This window comes from Schistocerca gregaria, chromosome 2 (assembly GCF_023897955.1).
Source record: "Schistocerca gregaria isolate iqSchGreg1 chromosome 2, iqSchGreg1.2, whole genome shotgun sequence".
NCBI lineage: Eukaryota > Metazoa > Arthropoda > Insecta > Orthoptera > Acrididae > Schistocerca > Schistocerca gregaria.
This window is the reverse complement of record NC_064921.1, coordinates 777,568,968-777,594,157: the sequence shown is the minus strand read 5'-3', so window position 1 is coordinate 777,594,157 and position 25,190 is coordinate 777,568,968. Positions and strand designations below refer to the sequence as shown.

Sequence of the window (25,190 nt, the reverse complement as noted above, 5' to 3'; positions counted from 1 at the left end):
TAGAGTGTTGTCAGGACTGGCTCTCCCAATGCCGTCAGTAGTTCCATTGGAATGTTGTCTACTCCGGGGGCCTTGTTTCAACTCAGGTCTTTCAGTGCTCTGTCAAACTCTTCACGAAGTATCTTATCTCCCATTTCATCTTCATCTACATCCTCTTCCATTTCCATAATATTGTCCTCAAGTACATCGCCCTTGTATAGGCCCTCTATATACTCATTCCACCTTTCTGCTTTCCCTTCTCTGCTTAGAACTGGGTTTCCATCTGAGCTCATGATGTTCATACAAGTGGCTCTCTTTTTGCCAAAGGTCTCTTTAATTTTCCTGTAGGCAGTATCTATCTTACCCCTAGTGAGATAAGCCTCTACATCCTTAGCCATGCTTAGCCATCTTGCACTTCCTGTCGATCTCATTTTTGAGATGTCTGTATTACTTTTTACCTGCTTCATTTACTGAATTTTTATATTTTCTCCTTTCATCAATTAAATTCAATATTTCTTCTGATACCCAAGGATTTTTTACCTACTTGATCCTCTGCTACTTTCACTATTTCATCCCTCAAAGCCACCCATTCTTCTTCTACTGTATTTCTTTCCCCCATTCCTGTCAATTGCTCCCTTATGCTCTCCCTGAAACTCTGTACAACCTCTGGTTCTTTTAGTTTATCCATGTCCCATCTCCTTAAATTCCCACCTTTTTGCAGTTTCTTCAGTTTTAATCTACAGGTCATAACCAATAGATTGTGGTCGGAGTCCACATCTGCCCCTGGAAATGTCGTACAATTTAAAACCTGGTTCCTAAATCTCTGTCTTACCATTATATAATCTATCTGAAACCTGTCAGTATCTCCAGTCTTTTTCCATGTAAACAGCCTTATTTTATGATTCTTGAACCAAGTGTTACCTATGATTAAGTTGTGCTCTGTGTAAAATTCTACCAGGCGGCTTCCTCTTTCATTTCTTTGCCCCAGTCCTTATTCACCTACTACGTTTCCTTCTCTCCCGTTTACTACTACCGAATTCCAGTCACCCATGACTATTAAATTTTCATATCCCTTCACTATCTGAATAATTTCTTTTATTTGATCATACATTTCTTCAATTTCTTTGTCATCTGCAGAGCTAGTTGGCATATAAACTTGTACTACTGTAGTAGGTGTGGGCTTCATATCTATCTTGGCCACAATAATGCATTCACTATGCTGTTTGTAGTAGCTTATCCGGGTTCCTATTTTCCTATTCATTATTAAACCTACTCCTGCATTACCCCTATTTGATTTTATGTTTATAACCCTGTAGTCACCTGAGCAGAAGTCTTGTTCCTCCTGCCACCGAACTTCACTAATTCCCAGTATATCTAACTTTAACCTATCCATTTCCCTTTTTAAATTTTCTAACCTACCTGCCCGATTAAGGGATCTGACATTCCACACTCCGATCCGTAGAACGCCAGTTTCCTTTCTCCTGATAACGACTTCCTCTTGAGTAGTCCTCGCCCGGAGATCCGAATAGGGGACTATTTTACCTCCGGAATATTTTACCCAAGAGGATGCCATCATCATTTAATCATACAGTAGATCTGCATGCCCTCGGGAAAAATTACGGCCGTAGTTTCCCCTTGCTTTCAGCCGTTCGCAGTACCAGCACAGAAACGCCGTTTTGGTTATTGTTACAAGGACAGATCAATCAATCATCCAGACTGTTGCCCCTGCAACTACTGAAAAGGCTGCTGCCCCTCTTCAGGAACCACACGTTTGTCTGGCCTCTCAACAGATAGCCCTCCGTTGTGGTTGCACCTACGGTACGGCTATCTGTATCGCTGAGGCACACAAGCCTCCCCGCCAACGGCAAGGTCCATGGTTCATGGGGGGAGGAGAGCAAACACATACACCCATGAAATTACCAAACTGGGGGCAGCAATTGGAAATAAGCATGACCAATTGCTCCACTGTACAGTACCTACCCATTACTGCAAACAATTCTGCCTCCATTATAAGAAAGTGTGCCACCAATACTCAGCTGCATGTTAACAATGTACTTCTTCATGTTGGCAACATACCTGTCTCAAACACAGATGACAGGCAGTCTATTCTTCATAGCGTTCCTATGTCATATCAGCTGTATAAGGACAGGTGGAATGAGCTATTTATTTGATTGACACATGTTCAGTCATCAGTGGTTTTCCAGCTGCATCAAGAAATTGTTCAGATGTCAAATCATGGCTCACAGCAGCACACAGTTTGATAATTCCTATGTTCTGTCAATGAGATGCAGTCGTGGCTTTAGGTTTCTCACAGAACTTTTGTTCCCAAGAGAAACTGAGAGGCTTGTGCATGTGACGTCTTAAAGCAGTTCCCCTAACAGAAACCTATCTGCAATTATGTTATTTCATAGGCATGGCTAATTTCTATAGGTACCACCTGCCATGACCAGCAGAAGTGCCATCTATTTTTTCCAGTTTCTTGTTTTACAAATCCCACATCACTTTGCTTTGCTTTTATTTTTTGTATTCTACATTAAGTTCTCATTGAATGATTTTCTTGCCATAAGTACGTTCCCGTATATTTTTTTATACCTGTTACATTACATATGGAACTGTGGGCTAGTGCAGCGCTTTTGCATAGTCCTGAAAAATTTATGTGTCCATCTATTTTCCACAGCTGCTTGTTTTAGAAATGCTGCTTCAAAACTTAATTTAAATGATGTGCAGAATTTAAAGAACTTACATCTATATTGCTTCCCATGTACACTTCATCCCATGTTTGATTTGCCAATGGCCTGGAAGAATTATGTGTCTCATGACCTGAGAAAATTATTTTGTGGGCTTGCTGTCTTGCAGGTTTCGCCAAGCCTGTCTTTAGCTTTATTATCTGAGAATGATCCGAAAGGCCAACATCTCTTATAAGTACTTTACAATTTTCCATTTCAGAATCCATATTAGCAAGTTTTACCATTTCTGTGATGCCAAAAGTGCTCAAAATTCTTTGGAAGTTATGCTTCTATAACTTTAATTTATGTTTGGTTTACCACTGACATGACAGTTGCACTCACTCTCCATCATACCTTCTCTCTCTCTCTCTCTCTCTCTCTCTCTCTCTCTCTCCGTTTGAAAAAGATCTCTTAACATATTGTTTTTTGTTGTTTCTTCTTATTGATTTTTAACTATGAAGATTGTATTGTGCAGTCAGTAAATTGAGCCATGAAGTGGAGCTATATCTTTCAATGTATTGAACTCAAACAAAACGTGCCATGGTTGAGTGATTTCCAGTCTCAGGAATGTATCATAACAAAAGACAGCCAAAAGGAAATTAAATGGAAGGAAAGAAGAGAAGCAGCTAAAGACATAGGTCTCAGAACGTTTATAAAATGTAAAGTGCATTTTGTTGTTCAATGCTAATTTCTTAGGAGTTCAGCTGTCACTCGAAGAAAGAGAGGTTCTTGCGCTAAGCACTTACACTTATCAATCACATCATTATGACCACCAACTTAATGGCCGAAATGTCCACCTCTGGCATAGATAACAGCAGTGGCGTGTCACAGCATGGATGAAATGATGCTTTGGTAGGTCGCTGGAGGGAACTGGGATGACATCTGCACATACAAGTCACCTAATACCCGTAAATTCCAAGCAGGGGGCCGATGGGCTCTGACGCCACGTTCAATCACATCGCAGATGTGTTCAATCAGATTCAGATCAGTCAAGGTTGGGGCCAGTCCATCAACAGGAACTCACCGCTTTTCCCTGAACCACTCCATCACACTCCCAACATTGTGACATGGTGCATTATCTTGTTGTAAAATGCCACTGCCGTCAGGAAACGTAATCGTCATGAAAGTGTGCTTGTGCTCTGCAATGGGTGGACAATATTTCTTAACCATCGTGGTGCCTTGCACAAGCCCCACTGGAGTCATGGGTGCCCATGTGAATGTTCCCCAGAGCATAATGGAGCCACTGTCAGTTTGTCTTCGTCCTACGGTACAGATGTTAAGGTGCTGTTCCCCTGGAAGACAACGGATTCACATCCTCTCATCGGCAAGATGAAGAAGGTATCAGGAGTCATTATATCATGCAGTGCCCTGACACTGCACCTATGTCCAGTCCCGATCGTCACTTACCCATTTCAGTCTCAATTGCCGATGTCGTTGTGTTAAAATTGACAAACGCAAGCCCATCATTAGGAGTGTTGGGTGGACTGTGTGTTCACACACGTGTACTCTGCCCAGCATTAACGTCTGATATTAGTTCCACCACAGTTTTCCACCTGTCCTGTTTTAGCAGTCTGCCCAGCCTGTGGTGTCCGACATCTGTAATGAGGGACGGCTTCCCAAGCCCGCAATGTCAGGACATAGTTTCACCTTGAGATTGGTACTTGTTGAAGACACTCACCACAGCAGTCCTCAAGCACCCAATAAGTTGTGCAGTTCCTAGAATACTTGTATTGAATATGTAGGTCATCAAAATCTGCCCTCTGTCAAACTCAGATAGGTCACGCGCCATCCCCATTCTAGACATGGATGGCACACTCACTGATCCTACATGCACCATGCATGTGTCTGAGTAGTAGCTGCTATTGACTGGGTGGGTTTACATCAATAGTAGGTCAGTGGTTACGATGTTCCGGCTGATCACTGTAAGCATATCAGATACAGAAAGTGAAGTAAGTTATCAAATACAGGGATCCCACTTAGTTTCCTATCAGCATAGCACATGAAAGGAAGGAATGGAGATTGGGGGTTTCATTTCCTGTCAATGATGGGTAATTAGAAATGATAAAGCACATTAAACTAGGTTACTATGTTGAGTTGTAATTAAGTTGACCAAAGTTTCACTTCTGTAGAAGCTTTATTTAGGTTCAAAATTAAAAGTATGTACAAAATATTTACAAGATAATACATTTTAACAACACACTGTATAGAAAATTACAGTCTTTTACCAGTCATTGTGTCACAAGCAGCTTCCACTTGCCCATAAAAAACTCAGTGAATCAATATGTCTTCTGTATGGACCAAATAAACATCACACAGCAAATAAAAATATTAATACAAAATATTGCTTTTTATAAATGTGGTATGCTGTACATTGTCATACAGAATAATGCACTGTAGCTCTAACAGAGGGTTTGCTAAGTGATGGAATATGTAACCATCACAATAAAATTGTTATATATGTTTATGATACAATTTAAGGCACTGTTTGCCATAGGTACTTTAATATTTTAATATGATGAATACTGTTGTAAAACAAATGGTGGTGTCCTGATGATTTTGTAGGCTCTGAAAGACTAGCAAACAACACATCGATCTGCTGTTCCTTATCCCTGTACTTACCTAATAGTAGAACGTAGCACTTGCTAACACAGGAACTTTTTTAATTGAAAGAGAAGATCTGACTCCCAAGGTATAAACTGGTATCTTTTTTGGTTAATGCAATTTATTCATAATTAAAGATCTGCATGTGGTCGTTATCCCCGTTATCATAGTATTAGATGACATGTTAAGTCACAAGTGCACTCTGTTACATATTTGACACAAACTTGGCAGTATAGAAGCATGATTGTATAATAACCACTTGGTTGGTCTTTGCATAAACAGTAGGTACCCTGTTCATGTAGTTCAATTGAGCCAAATATCTTACACAGGTACTTACTGAATCTAAACTTCTATCTGCTTATTAGTCACTGACTCTAGCATCAATTTTCCTCCAGGGTTCTAGTCGTGTTTGAAATAAGGCACATTTTCACCAACCGAATGGTTTCATAGTATGACTTAGAAATTTGCTTGTTATTTAGCACTATGCAAGGTATGCCAGAATGGATCCAAGTTGTATTCAACTTTAAGAACTGATCTAGGGTAAGGGAGCCCGAAAAAATGTGCCCACTAAAATGGACAACCATTCCTTATGCAGTATTGAACCTCTCACCCTTCATTCAACATTGAGGAATCTTGTCAGTATTGGACTTTAACACATGCCAAGCAGAACAATACACCTCATGCCATGTGTCCACCAGCAGTCACAGCAGAGGCTCACTTCTAATTTCAAGTGCCTGGCCTAGTGTGTTGGAGAAACATGTATCATAATGTGGTGAAGACCATTATGCTAAAGACCATTGTGACAACATTCTGTTATTACTCCAAATGTGATGCGAGTCTGGAAGAGTAGCAGGGATGTAAGGTTCATGGCAGTCTGCATCCCAACACTAACAGAATTTATTTATGCCAAGATGGTGACTACAGTCAGAAATTGTCAGTTCCAACCATGCTGGTCCATGAGATATAACAGGTGCTGGAGGGTGCCCTCTGTGAAATTTCTTTTCTATTTTGTGTTTTACAAAAAAGATAAAGACTGCTCAGTGTTCCTCCATCATTATATGGAAAGTCTGCAGCCCTTTCGAAAGGTAACGTAATGACAAACAGAATTTCTGTTATTCTTATTATTAAAAAGGGAAGCAAGATTAGAGTGTGATGTCCCACTGATACTAGGTGATTAGAGGTGGAGCACGTGGTAGGATTGGCAATGGCCTTGCTGCAATGGTTGGGTGACCATCCAGGCTGCCATGCGCTGTTGGCATTTTTCAGGGTGCACCCAGCCTCATGATGCCAATTGAGGAGCTACTCAACCGAATAGTAGCGGCTTCGGTCAGGAATACCGTCATAACAGACGGGAGAGCGGTGTGCTGACCCCACGCCCCTCCTATCCGCATCCTCCATGGAGGATGACACAGCAGTCAGATGGTCCTGGTAGGCCACTCATGGCCTGAAGACGGAGTGTATCAACATAGTAGGATTGGGGAAGGAAATCAGCTGTGTTCTTTCCAAAGCAAACAACCTTACCTGATTTATGGAAACCATTAAAAACCTAAATCTGGGTGGGCAGATAGGCATTCAAACTGTCTTAATCACTGCATCACTTCACTCAGTTGTTGTTGGTGAGAGCAAGCAGTGACTTCAGCAATTTCTTTGTAAGTATACAAATATTAAAAATACATTCATTGTAAATTTGTGTTAAAATGTTGGTCTAAAAATACTGTATCATTAATATTACAATATTAATAACAACAAATGTATGAAAAAACATAGGCAGTAGTATTGCTGGTGACAAAAACATAACTAGAGTATTTTTGGAAAATATGTACAAGTTTTAAAAGATATTGTTTTTTGTACATTCTTCACACTATATTTTTACATACTATATATACAAGTAGGCCATGTCTCTAAAATATATACCACATAATTCCAATCTTCTACACAGTTCACATTCCTGGTAATGATCAAATTCTAAACATTTCCAAAATACTTTTCTTCATTTTTTACTCATACTACAGAAATATCAATGACTCATCACAGACATAATGAAAATAAATGCAAAAAAAATCCTGTGAAATATATGCAGGTACTTGATTCATGTCTTCAGAGTGCAACAACTCCTGAACCAGACATCTTTGAGGTGTACAGTCTACACAGTTACACCAACATAGAATAGTGGAAGGCTTTATTGTGATATCATTTACAGCAAATAATTCTGACCTTAGGAAACTGTTGATGAAGTACTTGTTAATGAAACAAAAATGACAGAGCAATATATATTTAATTATGTGGAATGCAAAAATGCATCATTATTTTCTACAAACAAACTGTAACACAGAACTGAATAGTAGATTCAACAGCCTGACCTTGTTAGAAAGTAGTATTACTTGCAACAATTCATGGAAACGACAGAAGACCTGTGAAATTTTTATGCTCGGGTGGAAAAGTAAGGCACCCCACAGTAAAATTAAACACATGCTGTGGATATTTTTTAACCAGCCCTTTGCATACAATATTAATTTAGAAGTTCCATCATGTTGATCTGCAACTTACTAGCAACCTCACAGGTCAGCCAAATTAATAGAAAAAGCATTGCACCATTACTTCAACTTACACTGTATGTAAATATGTAGGGTATCACACAAAGGAAATATTCCCAGAGTCAAGAAGAAACTGAGGAACTGACTCCACTTTAGTAACACGAGGAATGTGTAATAACTTTACATGAAATGAACTCAGTTATTCAGCTTGGAAGAAAATGAATATGTAAGCAGTTGTATTGCTGGTAATGAAATCAGAGGATTCAAGTATTATTTTTTAATATATGGATGTATTATATGGACAGTATATCATGGCAGTTGGCTGCAAACACAAACAAACGAGAGCTTAAGATTTCCAAAGAGGAGACGAGTGGTGCGAAGCAATAAGCGTACCTCCTTGTCAAAGGATTGCCCATCTTATGTCTGCTTTCTGTGCTTCCACGAAAGCAAAATTGTAATAACGGTCATAGGGAGCACTAATTCCTTCTGTTGTAATGAGAGTTGAATTTGAATCCCTTTGTGCAGCAGGATTAGTCTCTTGACTCATTTCAAAATTAGAAAAAAAAAAAGCCACGACGCAAAGCAAATTCAAGTATACAAAGTGTTCGGTAGTGGCTATAGTGCAAATGTTTGCTGCAGTTGGCAGTGGTTGTTCAGGAGTGAACTCTATTGGTACCTTACACAACCGTAATTCAAAACACTCCCCACCTAAAATTGCCATAATATAGTGTCCACACAATACTGTGAGAAAATTTGGGCTCTGTAGTGGGACCAATCATGGCATATAAGTTATCAGAGCTGAATAGTGTTTCCAAAGGAATTCAGGGGATACCCACTGAGAGGAACTGCTGTAGGCACACTGTATATGGTGAAAATGTAAACTGGTAACAGTCTGGAGTGGATAGCTCTGTGACCAGGAGCTGTGCACTGTGCAAGAGAGGTCAGTGTCTCGTACAGCACTAGAGGTGACGATGCTGTAGACCGGGAGAGAGCCCTCGACGCATTCGAAGGGTCGTGCTAATTCTCACCCCACCAGTGTGTACTACATCCAGAGCCGGCTTTTATACTCCAAGAACTGAAATGTACTGCGGTTATCTCAATACTTTACTTCGAACACACCACTGGCCGACATAACGTCGCGCAGTGTAGCACGGTAGTCGGTAGGTGCACACGGAGGGCCGACCGGCGGTACATCCCGCGCTCCGGAGAAACTCGCAGTGCGGAGGCGGTCAGACCCTGGAGACGTGCAGCGAGCCGGAGGCGGGCGTCCTGGCGAGCGGCAACGCGTGGTGCTGGTGGGCCTTGCGTGGCGCCGTGAACAGCTTGGACCAGGCGCGGCACGTCTTGCCCGACCACACCCACATGCCCGAGGTGACGCCGACGACGAGCGACAGGAAGAGGCGCAGCAGCGCCACCTCGACGGCGGCGGCGGCGGGCAGCGGCTGCGGCTGGCAGCCGGCGGGGGCGGCGGCGGTGGCGGCGGCCATGCGGCAGTCGAGCGCGTGCAGCAGCGCGAGCGCGCGCCAGCGCGGCCGGTGCCACGACTCGTAGAGCAGGCAGGCGAGCGCGCCGGCCGCGGGCAGCGCGTACAGCGCGCAGAACACGCCCAGCCGCGTCATCAGCCGCTCCAGCTTGCCGGCGCCCGCGCCGCGGCCAGCCACCTTGACGGCGGCGCGCACGCGCAGCAGGGCGGCCCCCGCCAGGGCTGCCAACACGACGCCGGCCAGCAGCAGCGCGCCCTGCGGCACCACCACCAGCGCCACGGCGGCCGACTCCGACACCTGCGACCAAACGCTGGTGTCAGTCCTCTCACTCATGCACGCGGCGTATTCATCGAGAAGGCCAACATTCAGCGATGCTGAATGAGGCGAGGTATAAAATATACATGAACGACAAAGATATATATTTCAGAAACTGAATGCGGCCATGTACACTCCTGGAAATTGAAATAAGAACACCGTGAATTCATTGTCCCAAGAAGGGGAAACTTAATTGACACATTCCTGGGGTCAGATACATCACATGATCACACTGACAGAACCACAGGCACGTAGACGCAGGCAACAGAGCATGCACAATGTCGGCACTAGTACAGTGTATATCCACCTTTCGCAGCAATGCAGGATGCTATTCTCCCATGGAGACGATCGTAGAGATGTGGGTTTAATTCCTGTGGAACGGCTTGCCATGCCATTTCCACCTGGCGCCTCAGTTGGAAAAGCGTTCGTGCTGGACGCGCAGACCGCGTGAGACGACGCTTCATCCAGTCCCAAACATGCTCAATGGGGGACAGATCCCGAGATCTTGCTGGCCAGGGTAGTAGACTTACACCTTCTAGAGCACGTTGGGTGCACGGGATACATGCGGACGTGCATTGTCCTGTTGGAACAGCAAGTTCCCTTGCCGGTCTAGGAATGGTAGAACGATGGGTTCGATGACGGTTTGGATGTACCGTGCACTATTCAGTGTCCCCTCGACGATCACCAGAGGTGTACGGCCAGTGTAGGAGATCGCTCCCCACACCATGATGCCGGGTGTTGGCCCTGTGTGCCTCGGTCGTATGCAGTCCTAATTGTGGCGGACACCTGCACGGCGCCAAACCATCATTGGCACCAAGGCAGAAGCGACTCTCATCGCTGAAGACGACACGTCTCCATTCGTCCCTCCATTCACGCCTGTCGCGACACCACTGGAGGCGGGCTGCACGATGTTGGGGCGTGAGCGGAAGACGGCCTAACGGTGTGCGGGACCGTAGCCCAGCTTCATGGAGACGGTTGCCAATGGTCCTCGCCGATACCCCAGGAGCAACAGTGTCCCTAATTTGCTGGGAAGTGGCGGTGCGGTCCCCTACGGCACTGCGTAGGATCCTACGGTCTTGGCGTGCATCCGTGCGTCGCTGCGGTCCGGTCCCAGGTCGACGGGCACGTGCACCTTCCGCCGACCACTGGCGACAACATCGATGTACTGTGGAGACCTCACGCCCCACGTGATGAGCAATTCGGCGGTACGTCCACCCGGCCTCCCGCATGCCCACTATACGCCCTCGCTCAAAGTCCGTCAACTGCACATACGGTTCACGTCCACGCTGTCGCGGCATGCTACCAGTGTTAAAGACTGCGATGGAGCTCCGTATGCCACGGCAAACTGGCTGACACTGACGGCGGCGGTGCACAAATGCTGCGCAGCTAGCGCCATTCGACGGCCAACACCGCGGTTCCTGGTGTGTCCGCTGTGCCGTGCGTGTGATCGTTGCTTGTACAGCCCTCTCGCAGTGTCCGGAACAAGTATGGTGGGTCTGACACACCGGTGTCAATGTGTTCTTTTTTCCATTTCCAGGAGTGTATTAATATATAAATTTGCTATACGCTACTGCGCTACAAACACACAACATATTGCAGGTATAGTTTTCAGAAATATAACATCTGGATACGACTGGGAGTGATGGAGTTCAACGATTACCTCGAAAACATAGTTACGTAATCAATTTAGCGTTTTTTTTTTATTTGCACGTAAGAGATTGCAGTTCAGATGCACACTGATATCCCTCGCCAAAGTAATGTAGCGCGCCGGTAAAACAAATTGCACCAGAAAACGGGGTGTACAGCTGTAATCGGTTTTCTGAAGTCATATCAGGCCAGTTTACATGACTTCTTTAGCCGTCTGGATTGGCCGCACAGAACCTGGATTCATCCGAAAAAATGACGTTTTGCCATTCGTGCACCCAGATTCGTCGTTGAGTACACCATCGCAGGCGCTCCTGTCTGCGATGCTGCGTCAGGGGTAACCGCAGCCACGGTCTCCGAGCTGATAAGCCATGCTGCTGTAAACGTCGTCGAACCGTTCGTGCAGATGGTTGTTGTCTTGCAAACGTCCCCATCTGGTGACTCAGGGATCGAGACGTGGCTGCACGATCCGTTACAGCCATGCGGATAAGACGCCTGTCATTTCGACTGTTAGTGATACGAGGCCGTTGGGGTCCAGCACGGCGTTCCGTATTACCCTCCTGAACCCGCCGATTCCATATTCTGCTAAGTCATTGGATCTCGACGAACGCGAGCAGCAATATCGCGATACGATAAACCGCAATCACGATAGGCTACAATCCGACCTTTATCAAAGTCGGAAACGTGATGGTAGCATTTCTCCTCCTTACACAAGGCATCACAACAACGTTTCACCAGGCAACGCCGGTGAACTGCTTTTTGTGTATGAGAAATCGGTTGGAAACTTTCCTCATGTCAGCACGTTGTAGGTGTCTCCACCGGCGCCGACCTTGTGTGAATGCTCTGAAAAGCTAATCATTTAAATATCACAGCATCTGTTTCCTGTCGGTTAAATTTTGAGTCTGTAGCACGTCATCTTCGTGGTATAGCAATTTTAATGGCCGGTAGTGTAATTAACAGAGCATAAATAATTAATTAGAAATAAAAGCAAAAGCGCTATAACTAACAGTTGAGAGAATATCCCTTCGAGGACCTTTGTTTTCTATCATTATTTTACTTCGCGTTTTTACGCTTTGGCGAAGCAAACTCATTGACTGGTACAGCACCGTGCGGTAGCTTGCGGAGTATGTACGTAGATGTAGATGTAGACTGTGCGTTGAAATCAGGTTTTCCATAGCAGCTGAATCTGACAATCTGCTTTCAGCAATACTCGACTTTCTAAGTAGTGTTGTCATCTTTAATTTGCTGAAACTGCGTTCTCAAGATACTGCAGTCCTTATCATTGTCATAAATATCCTAAATGCTATTTCTGTGAGAGGATAAGCATGTCATAACCCCTTCTTTGAAAATTGTGTACCTTCAAAATATGAAAATGGAAAGCGGTGTCAAGCCTCATCATAAACTCTATCGCATGGCACTTCAAACAGCTGTTTCGCTAACTAGCTGCGCTTTATTAATGGTTCTGCTAAATTTGATATCAAAATCAGATGCACATTTTGCAAAATAAGATACAGCACTTTAATATAAAGGATTCCTGACAGGAAATTAAAGTCGGATGCAATGTTGAGATATGTATGAGAGATTTTTTTATTTCACTTATTATTCTATGAAATACTCTGCAACACTACGGTCGATCAGTCTCGTTTCAATTCTTGAGTTGTCAGCAATGAGAAGGCTTTGGTACCATGTCGCCCAGCTCTGACATTCTACAGTACCGAACGAGGTAACCGCAAGAACTCCATTGTTGAGCATTAACGGAGGCTTTGCCAAGGAAGCGCACTCTTGCCACGTTAATCATGTTCGCGGAATATCTCTGTTCGATAGCAGTTGATTGTATATTATGCTACTTCCACCAAATGATTCCGCGACAACGGCGTGCGGTTACAATTGCGGGCCGAGGAAACGGTGAGTGGAACAACTCACGTATACAAGGCGAACAAAAATATGGGGACAGCAAAAACATATTACCATGCCGAATACGGTTAAGAAAACTGTTGGCACTGAAAACAACTTCCAGTCGTCTTGGAATGTATAAATACAGGCCGCGTATGAGTTTCAGTGGAACTTTCTACCAGTCCTCGTGCTAAGTAACTGTTATTTCTGGTAACGATGATGGAGGTGAATAGGATAACAAAGACTCACTAACATTGCAATCTGGTGACTGGCGGGAATGGAAGATGCGACAATTCAACCTTGTACTCACAAAACCAGTCATGGATTATTCGAGCAGTGTAAACATGGGGCCTGTCTGCTTGGAATACGGCCTCACCACTGGGGAATAAACATTTTGCCATGGGATGAAACCCCTCAGCCGAAATGGTCACATAATCCTGGGAAGTAATGCGACTAGAGATGGGTCAGCTCGAGTTACCAAACAGAGTTAACTGGGTTGAGGGGATTTCAAGCCAACCCGAGTTAGAATGTTGCTAGCCCGGGTTGCGTTCACGCTGCTATCCGGTTTACCTAGTTGAGTCTATGCCTGCAGAACGGGACGTCACTCATTGTGATCTCTAAAAGTGCACTAGGTTATTATAATTTTTTTCTTTACATCCTTTCGTGAAGCGTTTCATAAATGTTATTTTAAAAGTGGATCTATGAAGAACATTAGCGTCATGGGAACTCGGAAATACAGATCTATCGAATTATGAGTACAAAGTGGCGGAGGGTGACGAAGATGAAGGGATAACTTCATATCATTTATGCTCGAGCTGTGGTATTTGGCTGCCTTAATATTGTCCGGTCGTCGTCAGAATCCTTACAGCAAAACCCGGGTGTGTCACGAGCGTTATCGGCTATATAGCACGGTAACAATTCATACACATGACGAGGCATTTGGCTACCTTAAGATCGTCGCATCTCCGTCCAAATGTTACAGCAAATTCAAAGTGTTTCATGAGTGTACTTTCGAATTTCAGCTTGTAGCGTCCCATCAATTAAAGCTCTTCACGAGGCATTTGGCTACTTTAAGGTCTCCTGATCGCCGAAAACCCATTCCATGTCCCTGATGTACCACCATGTTCAAAATCTCATGTCAGAACACCCAAAATCGCGGCCTGTAATGCGGTATGCAGTCATGTTCGTGAACAGGCTTCTGGCAACCTTGCGATCGGTCAATGATTGTCAAAATTTATACCGTGAATTCACAAGTCTACTTTCAAACTTTCAAAGAAAAGATCAAATGTTGCGACATATAGTGCGGTATGCAGTCATAATCATGAACAGCCATTTGACAACCTTACGATCGCCCGATAGCCCTCAAAAGCTATACAGCAGGTTTCAGGTTTTTCACAAGTCTATCTTTAAAATTACAAGCTGAAAGACCAAAACTACGCCTTATATAGTATCTATCAGGATCGTGACTTCATATGTAATCACCGATCGGGAAACCGCGAGGCTCGGGTTGGTTAACAAACCTGAGTCGTAATCTGCGCGGACGCGAAAGAGAGAACAACCTTGAATGTTATCTCAGGTTTTTTCGTCATAACTCGGTGTAGGCAAACTTTCAACTAATTTAAGTCGAGCTGGTATAAACCAGACTGGCCCATCGCTAAATGCGACCTTGCAGTTTAACGATGCGGACCCACGGAACACCACGGTATGACTGTCCAAATCATTACCGAAACTCTGCCACGTCTCGCTGGTGAGACGTAAACTCGGGCAGAAGTTGGGAACAGTGTGCAACAAGACCCGTCAGACCAAATGACTTTCTTCCAGTGCTCCACAGCCCAGGCTTTCTGCCTTCAGCAACACATTTTCCCGTTTCGGGCGTTCGCATGACTGATGGAGTTGTTTTGGAATTACGGCTCACCCTCCAGTTCCCTGCTTACGGAGATCCCCTGATTGTTGTTTTGGCGTTGACAAGGTTCTTAAGTGCGTCATTGAATTCCGCTGTGACGTTTGCAGCTGTTGTCGCCTTATTTTCGTCCCAATTCTCTTCAATGACCGTCTGTCTCAACAGATCCTTTCGTCCGCTTTGTGACTGAGCGGTTGATGTTTTTCCGCTTTCTCCATACGATGTATCAATTTTCGATACGGTTCCTCTGAGGAAACGCCAGGCACTTCAGCTCCCTCGTTTGTGGAAGCAACATGCAGAGGACCACAAGCAATTTGCCCACGTTCGAATGCTATATCTCCGTCGCCGCGCGGGGTAGCCGTGCGGTTAGCGCCTTGCCCCGGTTCGCGCGGCTCACCCCGTCGGAGGTTCGAGTCCTCCCTTGGGCTTGGCTCCTTAGTGTAAGTTAGTTTCAGTTAGATTAATAGTGTGTAAACCTAGGGACCGATGACCTCAGCAGTTTGGTCCCACAGAACTGACCACAAAATTCCAAAAATTTTGATCCCCGTCATAATGGAATCAGCACTACACAGAAGACTGTTCTGACCACAACTGACACTTGCAAAGAGTCTGAGCTCTGAAGGGGCGTCAATCACTCCTGTTTCTATCGAGTTTTGTTTTTATAATTTGTGTTTATTCATATGTCGACTTAAATATAATTAGATATTATTTTGGTATTGATTATTTTTCTTTTCGTTTAATTTTGTTGAGTTTTTGAATTTTTTCTTTAATAATTACTGCTAGAGGTTCAGTTTAGTTGAGTTCTTAACATTCCAATTTTTTTTTGTTTTTATGGTTTTTATTTTAATAATTATGCTTTATTGTTCATTTGCTAGATTGAGCCTTCTTTCTTTTTATATTTTTTTGAGGCTAGATTAGTCCCTACTTTGCTTTTGATTTTGGGTTGAGGTTATCAGCCTGAACGTTTACAGGCTGGTGTTTATTTAATTTTTTATACTTTGGTTGCTAGATTACCTTTGTTGTTGGTTTTATTTAGGGTTTATGATTTCTCTAACACTTTATATTTTCCTTTATTGGTTGATTTTGGTTCTTATTATTTTATATTTTATGTATTTATAATTTTGGCTTTTTCAGTTAAGATGCCAATATTTTTGGTTCACTTATGACTTCCTAAGGGTCATGTAGAGGCTCCTATTTCAGGTACAATAATTCTTGCTGGTGTTTTATTGAAGTTGGGTGCTTATGGGATTTTTCGTGTTATAGAGGTTATTTCTTATTTTGGTTTAAGGTTTAATTATTTTTGATTATCTTTAGCTTTATCTGGTGGAGTTATTGTTAGATTTATTTGTTTTCGTCAGGTCGATTTAAAGCCTTTAATTGCATATTCTTCTGTCGCTCATATAAGAATGGTTATTGGTGGATTGATGACCATAAATTGATGAGGTTGTATAGGTTCTCTTTCTTTAATGGTTGGTCATGGTTTATGTTCTTCTGGGTTATTTTGTTTATCTAATATTATTTATCAACGTTTAGGTAGACGAAGATTATTAATTAACAAGGGTATAATTAATTTAATACCTAGAATGACTTTACGGTGATTCCTTTTAAGATCATCAAATATGGCTTCACTTCCATCATTAAATTTGGTAGGTGAACTTAGATTATTAAATAGAATTTTGTCTTGATCTTCTTTTAGATTTTTTGCTTTAATCTTTTTATCTTTTTTAGAGCTGTTTATACTTTATATATATATTCTTATTCTCAGCATGGAAATTATTATACTGTGGTTCTGCTCATCTGCAGGCTTGATCTGCATTGATGGCAATACGTCTCATTTATCAACGTTCAGCATCGAGTGCCAGTGGCTGTAGCAATCACCGATCATATGTGGCTGTTGCACGTGTCGTTTGCGGGCCTTTTTAGGAACGTCGGCACAGTCAGGTGACCGCTGACGCAGCAGACCAGCCTACGGGCTACACCTATATAGCTAGCGGCGACGTACCTGGCAGAGGCCGGTGAGCTCGTCGGCGGCGACGTGCCGCAGCAGGAGGGCGGCGACAGCGAGCACGGCGGGCAGCGCCCAGGCGGCCAGGTGGAAGTAGGTGGCGAGCGCGTGCAGGCTCTCGCACGACCACTTCTTGGCGGCGGACAGGAACCAGCAGGCGGCCAGCACCAGCCACCACGCCGAAGACGCCAGCGAGAAGTAGTAGAGCGCCAGGAAGGACAGCGTGCACGCGCCAGACTCCAGCCCGTCCGTCGCCACGTGGCCTGCCCCCGCGCCCGCCGCCGCCGCCCCCAGCGCCGCCTCCGGAGGCTGCACGCAGCTGAAGGCGGCCGCGCCCAGCGCACCGCGCACGATGTACCCCAGCGCCAGCAGGTTGTAGCACAGCGCTGTTCCAAACACAGACACACACGCGCTATAGCAAAACTCTGACAAAGGCACAAATAAGTACGCTAAAACAAGTAAACAAACAAAAAATACAACGTAGCAACAATCCGAATGAGAAGTGGTACGGAAATCGGCACATGTGATGTACATGTACAGACAATCAAATGATTACAATGTCAGTAAAACTGGACGATTTATTCGAGAGAAAGAGGTTCACAAATTGAGCAAGGCAATAACACTTTGGCCCACCTCTGCCTCTTATCCAAGCAGTTACCGAGCTTGGTACCTGTTCCAAAGACGTTGCAGTTGACTTCGTAGTTGTATCAATACGTACTATTGCAGCAGTCATCCAACAGTGAACAACAGGATTGTCAATAACAGAAAATGAAAAGTCAAAACGACCTCCTCGAGAAACAGTCTGTCCTTTCAACACATCAACCGGAACGGAAGAACTGACGTTCATATTATCTTCAGCCTCGACGTCCAAAATAGACTTGTAAATAGTAGGCCTCCATCGGAAGACACGATATCCTGGACGAGGCATCCTGTCGGTCAGTGTTGGATGACTGTTGCAATAACGCATATTGATACAACTACGAAGCCTACTGCCACGTCTTTGGAGCAGGTACCTCCTAGAGATGTTTTGTGTTATCGGACGTTCATGGCCGGCAGGGATGGCCGAGCGGCTTTAAGCGCTACAGTCTGGAACTGCGCGACCGCTACGGTCGCAGGTTAGAATCTTACCTCGAGCATGGATGTGTGTGATGTCCTTAGGTTAGTTAGGTTTAAGTAGTTCTAAGTTCTAGGGGACTGATGACCACAGATGTTAAGTCCCATAGTGCTCAGAGCCATTTGAACCATTTTTGGACGTTCATGATTACCATGTCCCAAGTTCGTGGAGTTGGAGAAACATCGACAAATTTTTGTATTGATAAGCCATTGTGTCTAAGGACTAGGAAATCTTGTAAATTGGGTCATGATGATAACATTTGTTTCTTCGTAACCGTGGTGTGGATATGAAGTGTAAATTTGTTGGCGATATGACTCTATATAATAGTATGTAATAAAGTATGGTACATCCTGTGAATGCTAGGCATACAGCCTGTATCCTTTAACAAAAAATACTACACGTTGATCTTGCCAAAAGCCGAGAAGCGATTCTTCTTAGTGTTTTAGCTCTCTGGGGCAGCCTGGGATGCTCTCAGTGTAGCCTACCCTCAGTGACCAAAGATAGATCTGCGCCCGGCTGCCGCCGCGCCTATAGCTATTGACTCACAGAGTTGTTGGATGTCCTCCTGAGTAATATAGTGACAAATTCTGTCCAATTCGCGCATTACATCGTTTAAATCCCAAGATGATTGGAGGGCCCACCTCATAATGCTGCAAACGTTCTCAGTTGGAGTGAGATCGGCGACCACGCTAGCCAAGGTAGAGTTTGGCAAGCACGAAGACGAGCGGTAGAAAATCTTGCCGTGTGCGGACGGGCATTATCTTTCCGAAACGAAAGCCCAGGATGGCTTGACATGAAAGGCAACAAAACGGGGTGCCGAATGTCATCGACGCACCGCTGTGCTGCAAAAGTGGTACGGGTGGCAACCAAAGAGGTCCTGCTATGAAAAGAAATGCCACCCCAGAACATCACTCTTGGTTGTTGGGTCGTATGTCAGGCGACACTCACATCTCCAGAGGCGACTTCGGCCTGGAATCTCGAGAAGTAATTGTCTTCAGCCATGAGGCTTCGACTTCGTCCCCGATGACCAGCCAAGACGTGTCTCGAGACACCCCCGACAGCAGTGGGATACCAACATGACTGTTGCCCGCCACACGGCCCGACAACCAAGAATGACGGTCTGGGGTGGCATTTCTTTTCACAGCAGGAGCCTTTTTGTTGTCATCTGAGACATCCTTACAGCACAGCGTTACTGCGACGATACTGTACAGTGTCGCCCTTCATGGCAAGCCATCATGGGCTTACGTTTCACCGAGATAACGCACGCTCATACGCGGCGGTAGTCTCTACCGCTTGTCTTCGGGCTTGCTAAACCCTACCTTGGCCAGCAACGCCGCCAGATCCCTAACTGAGAACGTTCGGAGCATTATGGGAAGGGCCCTAAAACCAGCTGCTCGGGATTTTGACGATCTAACGCGGCAATTCGACAGAATTTGGCACGATATCCCTCAAGAGGGCATCTAACAACTCTCTATCAATCAATGCCAACCCAATAACAGCTTGCGCAAGGGCCTGAGGTGTGCCATTGCATTACTGATTTGCTCAATTTGAGTAGCTCTTTCATTTGAATAAATCATACAATGTTTCTGAAGTTGTAATAATTTGTTTCTCTCTGCACGTATCGCATCTACCCATTTCCGTCACAACAATTGCTTCGTGACGCGTCTTTCTTTCTTTTTTGGCGTATTTGAAGATATAATCAAGGAAGTGTGAATGAGAGGTTTTTTTTCAGTTTAGACCACAAATAATCATCCTCAGGCTCATAAACCCATTGTTTAAACTATCATGACGTCGAAAACGACCATTCCATGTGCAATTAGAGGGTCAAGTCATGTGGCCGGACGCTACGTGTCAGGATACACCTCTGGCGATGTGATATTCAATCCTCAGTCAGTCCGCTTTTTCTGTTAGTAATGATCTGTGAACGTGGAAAATCCAAATTACACCGCAGATGAAACCAATGTCATTTTCCTTCAGCTATCTTTATTGACTTAAAAATATTATATGCAGTGGATTTAGAATCACGAAATGAGGTCGCTTTGACCTTTGGAGGAGACTGACGACTGTGATAGCCAAAGATATCGTAGAGTTCATACGAACTGAATTCTGTAACTTTCATTAAATCACCCACATGGTTTCAAATGGCTCTAAGCACTATGGTACTTAACATCTGAGGTCATCAGTCCCCTAGACTTAGAACTACTTAAACCTAACTAACCTAAGGATATCACACACCTCCATGCCCGAGGCACGATTCGAACCTGCGACCGTAGCAGCAGCGCGGTTTCGGACTCAGGCGCATAGAACCGCTCGGCCACCGTGGCAGGCCAGATGGTTTCCTTCGCTTAGTATGGCATACTTATCGATAAATATATTTCAAGCAAAAATTAATACAGGGTGACAATTACTGAACTATATGACATAAAATCTTCATAACTTGTGAACGGTATGCGTTAGTACGTCCAAACTGCACGGTTGACCGCGAGGGATTACGGTAATTAGTATGCGTCGTATGATTCGTTTAGCGACGAAGGGCATTTTCATTTGGATGGGTTCATCAATAAGAGAAATTCGCGTATTTGGGGGATTAAGAATCCGCATTTCGCGATCGAGAAGCCTCCACATCATCAACGGGTGACTTTTTGGTGTGCAATGTCCAGTCACGTAATAATCGATGCGATATTCCTTCCTGCTACGTTGACTACCGAACGGTTCGAGAAGGTTTTGGAAGATGATTTTATCCCCATTATCCAAAGTGACCCTGATGTCCCCAAGGTTCATGCAAAACGGAGTTCGACCCCATCGAAGAAGGAGAGTCTTTGATGTTCTGGAGGAGCACTTTGCGGACCACATTCTGGCTCTGGGGTATCCTGAGGCCACTGGCATGGGCCTCGGTTGGCAATGTACAGCAATAACCCCAGAACCACTGCTGAGCTGAAAACAGCCATTCAGGAGGTCGTCGACAGCATCGGTGTCCCGACACTTCAGCGGGTCATGCAGAATTTCTCTATTCGTCTGCAACACATCATCGCCAATGGTGGCGGGCATATCGAACGTGTCATAACCTAAATCCGAATATCTGTAGTGACGTTTACACTTTGAATAAAGTGTGTGCACCCCATAGTTTGTAACTAATTTATGTTTTTTTTCATGTAGTTCAATAATTGCCGCCCTGTATGTTCTCTATCACCGGTATATTGACTTTGTAGCATAGTATGAAGTCCATATTAAACTGTATGTATCCCTGTAAATGTCTGGATATCACAGTAGGAGGAATGTTAGAGCACATGAACCGCCTTCGAATAAGGCCAGGTCTAATAGACCACTGCATTGTTCAAACCAACCTTCGGCTTTTATTGTTGAGATGAAATCTGCTTACATGTTTTCAACTTCTATAATAACATTTATAATCGAATTCTGGTTGAGAGTATTATGGTTTCTGTGTCAGATGATGATCATTGAACAAATTGACTGAAAAATAAGGTAATTCGTCTTCCACTTTGCTGTCTTCCAACCTGGCTTTCTTCAAATATTTGACAGCCATGTAGCAGCGTGTAACAACTGTATTACGAGTAAATACAATCTGCATCCACTACTCCAGTATGAGCAAACAACGAACAATTTCAAATAATAGAACCTGTGTAGAACTCATACAAATAGATGGGCACGGCCGCGAGGCTAGGGGTCGGTAACACAAGAGTTTAGAATAAAATAGTCTTCATGTTAGAACTGTGGCGGCAGGCTCTCTTGTACAGGGCAGAGGCGAAATTACTTTGTATGGGCTTCCTTCGGCTGTATTTGTCTGTGGACAGCTTCTTAAGAATTAAGCCAGTATTCACCTCTCAAATGTGGTGGTGCTAGGAGTCAAATTCCCCGTGGCGCACGGTGAAACAAGTGGCTCCTCACATGGCAAAATTGGAAAATCTTTTCGGAAGAACGGTTAACGTTGTTTTTGGCAATTCGGAGTGAGTTCTATTTCGAGGATAGTCGGTTTCTTCCTAAGCTCAATTCGTCCAAACCATGACCCATAACATACTGCATGCGTTATAGTGTATTTCGTGTGTTCTGCCTAGTTGTTATTTCCATTTCCGACGGCCGAACCAGTTTTCTTTTTCAAGTGCTTTGAGTTTTACTGTTATGCGTACTCGCTTCATCGATTCCAAGGAGACTGTGGCTATTCTCGATCTCGCGCTGCTATTTACAGCTGAGTTCGACTACCGACGCGCACAAAGCCCTTTGATGCCACTGATATTCCGTGAAACACAAATACCCAAGGCGTTTTCCAGTTCTATTGGATAAAATATCCAGCGAGATCAAAAGGCTGTAGTGGACGTCGAGATTCGAACTCAGCTACGAATAGCGGCGCGAGACCAACAATAGTTCGCAGTCTTGTTGGAGTCCAGACAGCGAGTACACATACGGGGTCACAATTATCGAACTGTATGAGAAAGGAAACCGTAAATTAGTTACAAACTACGGCGTTCACACACTTTATTCAACATGTAAACGTCACTACAGATATTCTGATTTTAGTTATGACATGTTCGATATTCTTGCCATCAGATGTGGTGCAGACGAATAGCGAAAATCTGCATTGAAGTGTCGGAACATCGATGCTGTCGATGACCTCCTAAATGGCTGTTTTCAACTCGGCAGAGGTTTTGGGGTTATTGCTGTACTCCTCGTCTTTCACATATTCCCGCAAAATGGAGTCGCGTGCTTTCAGATCGGGAGAATATGGCGGCTAATCGAGGCCCATGCGAGTGGCCACTGGGTGCTCCAGAGCCAAAATGCGGTCCCCAAAGTGCTCCTCCAGGACATCAAACACTCTCCTGCTTCGATGGGGTCGAGCCCTTGGTGCATGAAGCACATCTTGTCGAAATCAGGATCAATTTGGATAATAAGGATGAAATCATCTTCCAAACCCATTGGGTAGTCACGGTGCCATCAAGGAATATCGCACCGATTATTCCGTGACTAGACACTGCACACAACACACAACACAGTCACCCATTGAGGGTGAAGAGACTTCTCGATCGCGAAATGCGGAGTCTCAGTCCGCCAAATGCGCCAGTTTTATTACTTACGAACCCATCCAAATGAAAGTAAGCTTCTCATCTAAACCAAACCAAAATAATTCCCATCATGCCTCGCGGCCAACCGTGCAATTTGAGAAGTCCTAACACAAACCGTTCAGAAGTTAAGCGATTTTATTTCATATAGTTCTCTAATTGTCCTCCTGTATCTGCAAAACTCGTAGCAGCTGCAGAAGACGACTGGGCCGTCCAAATATTGCGCACAAAGTGGAAACAACAGCCCGGAAGACCACCATTCAACAATCACGCCGGGGAATCCCAAGAGATCACATATTCGTTAGGTATTAAGTTACTGAAAAACCTTGCTGTATGTTGTTAAGACATAAAAGGGAAAGATCGGTGCAATAATTGTGTTACACTAAGTGTACACCAGAGTTCTGTTTCCACATTAAAAAATTGGTTCAAATGGCTCTATGGAATTTAACATCTGAGATCATCTGAGATCATCAGTCCCCTAGACTTAGAGCTACTTATGCCTAACTAACCTAAGGACATCACACACATGCATGCCCGAGGCAGGATTCGAACCTGCGGCCGTAGCGATCGCGTGGTTCCGGACTGAAGCGCCTCGGCCACCGAGGCCGGCGTTTCCACGTCAATGCTGAGGCTCTTCACTAACCAGATGAGAATTTTCAAAGCACCGGTGTCGATGGTTCGTCGAGTTCAAGATCCTGATAGATAGAGCTGTGCTTTATCAGAAAAAAAGATGATTTCAGGATCAGTCTCTGTATCACGCACAGACTGCAATAGCGATACGCAGTACTGCAGTATTGCTACTTACCGTACCTGGATGAATTAGTCGGTGCATTAACCAAACCTTCTTTCTAAGGTTTTATTAACAGATTGTACACAGCTCTGTGGACAGTCGCAGAGGCTAATAACACACTAGTCTGAAGGCTCGTCATTTTCGTCTAAAACTGGTACGCCGCCCGCCAGATCAACGGCCAGGAGCGTACCCGGCTATTGCCTTCATGTTGGTCCCCGCGCAACGTTGCAACACACAGCAATTGCTGCGGACGGAAAACATCCTGCATATTCCGAGTCACCTGTTTGTACAGTTGAGGTAACAAGACAAGACGTTCGAACTTTGCTAAGGCTTTGTGAGAGTGAAGGTCCAAAAACGGCAGTAGCTGTATGTAAACTGCTAGTGCGTCCTCCAGAAAGAAAGAGGGGGGACGCGTGGGGGAGTGGTTGACGGCACTCACTCGTGTTGTGCGACACACGATCCGCGCCGCGATCGCAGGGCTGTGTATTTTCGCACGTGCCGCCCTGCCTGTTGATGCGGCCGTTTATTTGGGAGCGGCTGTTATGATGCTGGGGCCCGGCGGCCGGCGGCGGTAGATCAAAGCGGAGGGGCGGCTGTTGATACGGCCACTGCTGCTTCAAACAGGCCCGAAAAAAGTCGAGAGCGCGGCGGAGCGGCCGCTTCCTGCCCCGGCCGCCATCTGTCCCTCCTCACGACTCACTCCGCGGACGCTGGCCTCGCGCCGTTATAATCTGGCAGGCTACTGAAGCCGAATAACAAAACACGCGACCGCGGAATTTCAGAACAGGTATGCGACTGGGTTTGCAACTGAATATAACACGATGAACGACTTAAGGTTCAAGTTCTGAGTGCTAGCGGTTATCTTTTCGAGACTCGGAGCAGACGGAAACATGCGGTTAGGCTTACAGGGTGTCCGAAAAGACTTTCCCTGATTACGTAAATTGATAACTCAGGCTAGAAGTAAGATACAAATATAAAACTTGTGACGAATTGTTTACAACTATCAAAGTTTTTTTTCTGTTTTAGGCTCGCAGTACGTAAGTAGTGGATGAGGTGCAGTGCCCAAGAAGCCATGTTACCCAATCAGGAGAAGGCACAGTGTGAGACACGATCACCAACCACAGTGCAGAGAC

At 44.7% G+C, this 25,190-nt stretch overlaps 1 protein-coding gene across 1 annotated transcript in view; it reads right to left on the bottom strand.

Moving 5' to 3' along the window:
- Positions 1-5,259: 5,259 nt before the first annotated feature.
- Positions 5,260-25,190, bottom strand: part of LOC126335021 (frizzled-9-like) — a 199,613-nt gene continuing 179,682 nt past the window's right edge. Inside the window, exons 3-4 of the mRNA XM_049997857.1 lie at positions 17,079-17,467; positions 5,260-9,621 (exon numbers count right to left, since the gene is read on the bottom strand). Coding sequence (XP_049853814.1) covers positions 9,070-9,621; positions 17,079-17,467 — 941 coding nt within the window. The 3' untranslated portion in view covers positions 5,260-9,069. The remainder of the gene's footprint in view (positions 9,622-17,078; positions 17,468-25,190) is intronic.